Source organism: Otolemur garnettii, unplaced genomic scaffold, assembly GCF_000181295.1.
Source record: "Otolemur garnettii isolate 467f Iridium unplaced genomic scaffold, OtoGar3 scaffold00220, whole genome shotgun sequence".
Lineage (NCBI taxonomy): Eukaryota > Metazoa > Chordata > Mammalia > Primates > Galagidae > Otolemur > Otolemur garnettii.
Window position 1 is genome coordinate 1,336,158 of NW_003852615.1, and position 8,165 is coordinate 1,344,322.

The 8,165-nt window shown below is 45.0% G+C and overlaps 1 protein-coding gene across 1 annotated transcript in view; it reads left to right on the forward strand.

Moving 5' to 3' along the window:
* The first annotated feature begins 3,250 nt into the window (after positions 1–3,250).
* Positions 3,251–8,165, forward strand: part of ZBTB11 (zinc finger and BTB domain containing 11) — a 46,493-nt gene continuing 41,578 nt past the window's right edge. Inside the window, exon 1 of the mRNA XM_012812731.2 lies at positions 3,251–5,326. Coding sequence (XP_012668185.1) covers positions 5,017–5,326 — 310 coding nt within the window. The 5' untranslated portion in view covers positions 3,251–5,016. The remainder of the gene's footprint in view (positions 5,327–8,165) is intronic.

Below are 8,165 nucleotides of genomic sequence, written 5' to 3' on the forward strand. Positions count from 1 at the left end.
AAAAAAAAACTAGACTCCCAAGTCTCGGATGCCCATAACTCTGGTTAGGGTGCCAGCCACATAACCTGGGGCTTTTGGGTTCAAACCTGGCCCGGGCCGACTAAAACAACTCCCAACAAAATAGCTGGGTGTTGTGGCGGGTCCCTGTAGTCCTAGCTACTTGAGAGGCTGAGGCAAGAGAATCAGTTAAGCCCAAGATTTTGAGGTTGCTCTCAGCTGTGACACCACAACACTACCAAGGGCAGCATAATGAGACTCTTAAAGACTTACTAAGCCACTTCAAAAGGATATTATTATCCTTAAATAATCAATAATCAGATTAATGATTTGGTAACTGGTTTCTTCCACAAGTGTAAGCAAGCCTTCATGGCTTCAGTGGTTCGTGACACAGCATCTACCTTTATGCCAGTGGCTACTCTCCTTTATATGATTGTGTAAGCATCACTTTCATCTTAACTTTTTAATTTGATTTGGTGAGTGTTTTCCCTTATGACCACACCTCCAAAGTGAAAGTCCACTATAAGTCCAGGTGAGCCTGCACTGAAGAAAAAGGTGACTACAAAGGATATGGAAGTAGAAATAAGCACTTAGCATTTTGGAGAAAGGTTATGTGCTGTGGTTACTATTAGAACAATTATATACAGGCCATTACTGACAAAGTTTTGGAGCAAGATGTAACTTGCACAGGTGAATTAGGACACTGTCCACTGTGTTTCTTGGATGTGAAATAATGGCCCATAATACAGGCTGTCTGAAAACTTTGATAGTGACGCATATAAAGGATGACGTGAGAATGAGGAACATGTCAAAGGTAGTGTTAGTATCAAAGCACCAATTATTACTAAGAAGGCATGGTGGATTAGTTGCTAAAATAGAAAGGTTATGGATTTGGTTAGATCAAAATAAGCCTAGTATTGATGGAACATTAGGTGAGTGTTAACTTTTTTTTTTTTGAAATGTCTAAATTTTTGATATATTTTTATGTTCAAATTAAAAAATAGTTTCTATAACAATACAGGGGGATTACTGTTAACAGTATTACATTGTATTATTATTACAACATATGATCCATTATAATATTGTCAGTATTAGCATATATAAAATGTTCATCAGGGATCCTGGTTATACACAAAGCAGACCTAAAGACTACTCAGGGCTGGGTGTGGTGGGTCACCCTTGTAATCCCAACACTGGGAGCCCAAGGTTAGAAGATTGCTTGAGCCTAGGAGTTTGAAGCTGCAGTGAGCTCGATGACACATCTGCACTCTAGCCTAGGGGACAGAGCTAGACCAACCAAGTCTGAAAAAAACATTCTCAGGAACGTATCTTTATCTGTAACCTGGAGGCCAACTATACTTTATCATTTTAAGTGATTAATTACCATTGGCATGATGAATAGATTGATTATATATAGGGTTTGGTGTTTCTGTTTTTGTTTTGAGACAAGAGTCTCAAGCCCTTGTTCTAGGTAGAGTATCATGGAGTCATAGCTCACAGCAACCTCCAACTCTTGCGGTCAAGCAATCCTCTTGCTTAAACTAAAAATAGTTTTTCTATTTTTAGTAGAGACAGGCTCTTGCTTTTGCTCAGGCTGGTTTCCCGAGCTCAGGTAATCCACCAGCCTCAGGCCTCTCAGAGTGCTAGGATTACAGGTGTGAGCCACCGCGCCCGGCCAAGAGTTTGCCTTTTATTCATTGGTGCCTCACCTACCATTAGCTGATAGCTGAGTTAAAGGTGTGTTTTAAAACTTGCTCCCAGAAGAGCTTAAATATAGAGCACTGCTTCTTGAGTATTCTTACCGAACTTCCCAGAGATTGAGATGCAGAGTCTTAAAAGAGCTGTGTTAAACCGCAGAAGTGTCTGAGTATCCTGGTAATTACAAGACAGGATAAGGATAATAGAAGTAATCACTTACATAGCCTTGTACTTTTCTTTGGAGACAGCCTCAAGCTGTTTCCCTGGGTAGAGTGCCAGGGTGTCACAGTTCACAGCAACCTCCAACTCCTGGGCTTAAGTGATTCTCTTGCCTCAGCCTCCCAAGTAGCTGGGACTACAGGTGCCTGCCACAATGTCCAGCTGTTTTTTGGTTGTAGTTGTTTGTCATTGTTGTTTGGCAGGCCCAGGCTGGACTTGAATTCACCAGCTCTAGTGTATGTGGCTGGCACCTTAGCTGCTTGAGCTGTAGGTGCCAAGCCTAGCCTTGTACTTCTACAGAAAGTAGATTGTTAACCTGCCAGGGGTGCCAGGATATGGTGAACAAGCCACAATCCTCTTGAGAAACATGCTTTTACACATAGAGATACAGTTCATGTCAACATTTCCTCCCATCCCCATTCTGTAGGTGATGCAGTTTTTCTTTCTAATGCATGTTAAATTCAGGCACTGTTCAAAAGTCCATTTTGGGAACCTAAGAAATATGCAGTATATGCTGGCAGGCTTTTGCTCAAAAAGGCAAGACTTAAACAAGATTTCTTTTTTCTTTGAGACAGTCTCATTAAGTCCTTGGTAGACTGCCCTGGTGTCACAGCTGAGAGCAACCTCAAACTTTGGGCTTAAAAGATTCTCTTGCCTTGGCCTCCCAAGTAGCTGGGACTTAAGGCACCTGCCACATGCCCAGTTATTTTTTGGTTGTAGTTATTGTTTACCAGGCCTGGGCTGGGTTCGCACCTGCCAGACCCTGTGTATGTGGCTGGTGCTCTAACCCCTGAACTACAGGTGCCGAGCCTTAAAACAAGATTTTGCCTGCAGTAAAAGTTTTATTGCAATGACATTTTTATTTATGAAATTATAGGGAAAACAAGACCATTATTTCACTGTTAACAAGAAAAACTTAAAATAACCAATCAAAAGACCGACTTGGATGCAGGCTATGAATGCCAATTTTTTGGACACGATAAAAATGTCCCCTTAAACTGAAGTATTGCTTTCCTGGTCTAAATGCTGGTTTTCAGTAAAGTATAACTGCTTTATTCTTGAGTTCAAGATAGCCTACTGCTCAGAAGAAACTAGAAATAAGCAGTAAGTACCCACTCTCATGGTAAAGCAAGTTTCTGACCACCAAGGAAGCATTTTATTTTGAGACAGAGTCTCACTATGTCTGTTGCCCTAAGTAAAGTGCTGAGGCATTATAGCTCACAGCAAGCTCCAACAACTGCTCAAATGATCCTCTTACCTCAGCCTCCCAAGTAGTTTGGGCAACAGGTCCTGGCCACAACACCCAGCTATTTTTAGAGACGGAGTCTTTCTCTAGCTTATCCTGGTCTCTAACTCCTGAGTTCAGGCAATCCACCCATCTCCAGACTTTCAGAGTGCTAGGGATTACAGGCCATCCACTCATCCCAGCACTAAAAAGGAAGCACTTTAATTTTCTATTAAGCCTAAATAAAATCCAAGCATTAGTGGGGCTCTCAGTGCTTTCACCCCTTGTGTTTGGAAAAGACAATTAGGTGGAGCAATGTTTTTTAACAGCTTTTCTTAAGTGGTATTTGTCACTAGCACTTTTGCCTGTTATACATTCTACCTGTATTGTTCGCTTTAAGTTTTACTTAAATCTATTGACTTGATGTTAAGTTTAGTTTAAAAAGGAATATGAACACGGAAACTAGCAGTGGGTCTGGCCCAACCCTATGACCGGCTCCTTAGACCGTGGCTTTATTCTACTCTCAGTGCTCCACTCCATGGGCAAAGAGGTGCAACTCCACCTTTTAATTCCTCCGTCTTCCAGCTGTGGCTATAAAGTCTGCAAATGGAATAAGCTAAAGTAGAACCCAAGCCTGCTAGTTCTATTTTTCCTCTGACCTTTGGGAGCTGAAGTCCCTACACCTGGAATCTTCCAGGGATTCCTTCATGATTCTGGGCCTTCTGGGAATTAGTGAGAGTGCACTCGCATGCCCCCAAACCTTGGAAACTGGGTGCCACGTTATGTTTTTGAGGATGTTGCATTCATTCACCTGTTGTCTGGCCCTCACCTGCCTCCACAAGGGACAAAGAACCTCATCCACAGACTGCGGAAGGTTGGCAGTGTCTGCAACTAGAGCCATTGGGCGCAGAAGCCTAGAATTTTCCAGCTTCTGCAAAGCCGCGCCAATGTCAGACCCTGCTTACCATACAGTACGCACCGTCTGTAGCTCTTTTGAGCGCTGCAGATTCTGCGCAGGGAAGGGTCGCCTACGTAGCTACTCTAGACTGCCAGCTAAATTTCTGAATTGGGAGCCTGGAATTCTGAACCGCACACTAGGAAACGAAATTCAAGTCAATTGGCCTCTTGTACTTTTACTAAATGTATTAAAGGGGGAACGCTTTCCCCTACATTTATGTTAGTAGAAATTTATACAGATGAATAATAAGATAGACTTAAGATTTTATAACCATTGTTAACAGTAAACAAAATTCCTATGCAAACAGGTCTGTCTTTGGTGCTGTTTCCAAAGACTGATATTTTTACAAGATCCTCCAAATCTTACGATGTCGGGCCCTACTGAAGGTAGACGTTAAAACAGAGTCCCTTTACTCTTTGGGTGTTGCCAGTGAAATCACAACCACCCACCAGCTCCACCTACACGTGGCTCCTTAGAAAGCGTGGGAAAGAAGAAAAATGAAAAGGGAAACTGCCAGGACTTAAGATGTCTGCCTAAAGCCCCTCGAAATCCCAGGAAGGGCCTACCCACTTCTAAAATGTCCGGCCACAGTCCTGACGTCGTTCCATCGGCTCCATCTAGCCAAATAACGAGTGCGCTCCAATCAGAACTTAGCCCCCGCCCTTGAATTGCGTCACTTCCGGTGGTGCAGCAGCCATTTTGTCAGTCGCCAGTGGATTCCGCGCGCTGGAGAAGTGCAGTTCCCCCTGGTTACCGACTCTTCGGTTCTCCCTTCGCGCTGCGGGCGCCGTCGAAGAGCGCTCGCCAAAGGTGCAGCCGTTCCTTCCTACGGTCCCACCGCTGCTGTTGCATCCTCCCTAAGGTACTGCGCTCTTTTCCTTTCCTGCCACCTGACAGGCGCCCTCAGCCGCCGTCCGCGATGTCAAGCGAGGAAAGCTACCGGGCCATCCTACGCTACCTGACAAACGAGACCGAGCCATACGCCCCGGGTACCGAGGGCAATGTCAAGCGTAAAATCCGTAAGGCTGCCGCTTGCTACGTGGTGCGCGGTGGGACTTTGTACTACCAGCGGCGGCAGCGGCACCGCAAGACCTTCGCAGAGCTGGAGGTGGTGTTGCAGCCGGAGCGGCGCCGGGACCTCATCGAGGCGGCGCACCTGGGTCCAGGCGGCACTCACCACACCCGGCATCAGACCTGGCACGACTTGTCCAAGACGTACTGGTGGCGAGGTACGACCTGGCTGGCGGCGAGGGGGCGGGTCGGCGGTTTGTTGCCCGGGCAAGGCTCAGTGGTCGCGCCTGTTTGCGCAGCGGCGAATTCGAGGGTTCCAGACTCCCCTCGCCAGGCCAGCCCGCGCTAGACGGCGGAGCGGCTGCCAGGTGGAGTCGGGAGGCGGGTGGGGGACGTGAAGCGAGCCGCACACCCCACAGGAAGGAGGCCGGGGAAGCGAGGGGCGGGCCCTGGCCCTGGGTGGGGCCTAGGGGGGTTCCCCGGGGGCCGGGCCGGCGGTGAGGAGGGGCGCACGCCTGGGCCGTGCAGGCCCCGCCCCCTTAGGCGGGCCCAGAGGCTGCCTCTGGTGTCCCTGAGGAAGCTTCTAGCGGGCGGCTTGGTGGCGCAGCTTGTTTATCCTGACGGTAGGGGGAGGGACAGTTTTCCCAAGCCAGCCTCCCATCTCCCTAGTGTCCGCTGGGGTTTACACGCAGGGTTGAGGTTCTGCGCACCCCTTCGCCCGTATCTGTCTTCTTGGAGTGGAAGAGTACAATCACGTGTAGAAGGGATCAGGAGTGGTCGTAGGACAGTTGTCTTGCACCTCGTTTTTAGAGCAAGAATTAAATGTAAAGGATAACACTCTTAATTTTGAACGTATTAATATGCTTCCCCCTGAAAGCGCTTTGGAAGCTGTGAAGCGCTGTGGAAGAGACATGGTTTACTGTGACTTGTTTTTTGTCAGGAAATACAGCTCTTGGCTGGGGCGGTGACTCACGCCTGGCACTCTAGAAGGCGGAAAACAGAGGATCCCTTGAGCTCAGGAATTCAACAGCAGCCTGAGCAAGAGCCAGATCCCCTCTCTATTTAAAAAAAAAAAAATTAGCTGGGGCGTTGTGGCGGGTTGCCTATAGTCCCAGCTGCTCGGGAGGCTGAGGCAGGAGGATTGCTTGACTTTAAGGTTGCTGTGAGCAAGGCAGAAACCAGGGCACTCTACCCTGGGTGACAGAGTGACACTGTGTCTTTAAAAAGAAAAAAAAAAAGGGCAAGCTAACTTGAAATAGCACAAGGAACTAAAAAAAAAACCGCAAAAGATTAAAAAGTATTAACCCCCCCTAAATGTATGAAAATAAGGGCGGCGCCTGTGGCTCAGTGAGTAGGGCGCCAGTCCCATATACTGAGGGTGATGGGTTCAAACCCGGCCCCGGCCAAACTGCAACCAAAAAATTGCTCAGTGTTGTGGCGCTATCGGGAGGCTGAGGCAAGAGAATCGTCTAAGCCCAGGAGCTGGAGGTTGCTGTGAGCTGTAACGCCACAGCCTCTACCGAAGGTGATAAAATGAGACTCTGTCTTTACAAAAAAAAAAAAAAAAAAGCAAGCTAACTTGAAATAGCCCAAGGAACTAAATAAAAGAATTAAAAAGTATTAACCCCCCCCCAAAAGATGAAAATAAAAAGGATTAAAACAGCAAAAATGCGATAGATTAAATTAGGTTCCTGCAGGAGATGATGTTCTAAGAACTGATTTTTATTTGGTCCACAGAGATAATTTGATGCTGCTGTTAAGTTAATCCAGAAGATATAGTCTGTAGAAAATTTGACAATAACTGGGTTTATAAAAAATAACTTGTAATGTCTCTGACAAAACCAAAATACATGGAGCTCAAAAAAAAAACAAAAACCACAAACAAAAGCGCCACTGAGCAAAACATGATCACTGTATTCAGCAATGACCAAGGAGAAAGGTTATTAAACAAATGGCAGGAGCAAATTGTTCAATTGACAAAAACACTTGTAGAGTGTTGGGGATGTTTTTGCCTCCCAGGGGACATTGGCTATATAAGACGACAATTTTGATTCTCCTATTAAGAGAATCACTTAAGTCCAAGAGGTTGAGGTTGCTGTGAGCTGTGATGCAGAGGGTAGAGTGTGTCAAAAAAAAAAAAGAGAGAAACTAAAGAAGTCTTCTGTTTAGGTTTCATAGCTGTTTTGCCTTAAGAACTTAATTTAGCCTCTTAACAATTTCATAATCGTTACCTCTGAACTCTGAACATGTTTACTACAAATTTAGGAATTAGGATACAATGTTGCATGTGTTCTCTTACCTAAAGTTGCTTGGTTCCTCTGAAAATAGAGTTGAGTTTGATGTTGACTACTCATAATCCTCTGGAGCAATTGTTATGAATACTGAAAAATCTTTTTTATTATGTAAAATGGAGGTACATAAAACTGTAGGTAATAGTGAATTGACTGGATAATGTATAATTTATTTCTTTTCTGTTGTAAACTGAACTTAAGAGGGTAATAATGGGGTGGCACCTGTGGCTCAAGGGAGTAGGGTGCTGGCCTCATGGGCTGGAGGTGGTGGGTTCAAACCCAACCCTGGCAAAAACTGCAAAATAAATAAATAAAAATAAAGAAAGAAAGAGGGTAATAATGAAAGGAATGATAAAATACAAAACAGTCACTGAAAAAAATATTAGCCAAGCCTAGTTGCATATGCAACTCAAGAGGCTGAGGCAAGAGGATAAGTTTAGTCTTAGAGTTTGAGACCAACATGGGCAACAGAGAGAGACTCCATCCCTGCCAAAAAGTTTGAAAAATTAGCCAGGTGTGATGGTGTAGTCCCACTTATAAGCTATGATTGTGCCACTTAATTCTAGCCTGTGATAATAGTGAGACCCTGTCCAGCCCCTCCCTCCCCTCCAAATTGTAAGATTGTTTACTAAGCACCTTAGTCTCAGAACAAAGGGAAATAAATTTCCTTACTGGGTAGTCATCTAATGAAAGAGCTTGAGGAAATAGTTTTTTATTCTTTTTTTTTTCTTTTTTTTTCCTTTTTTTTTTTTTATTGAATGGTAAC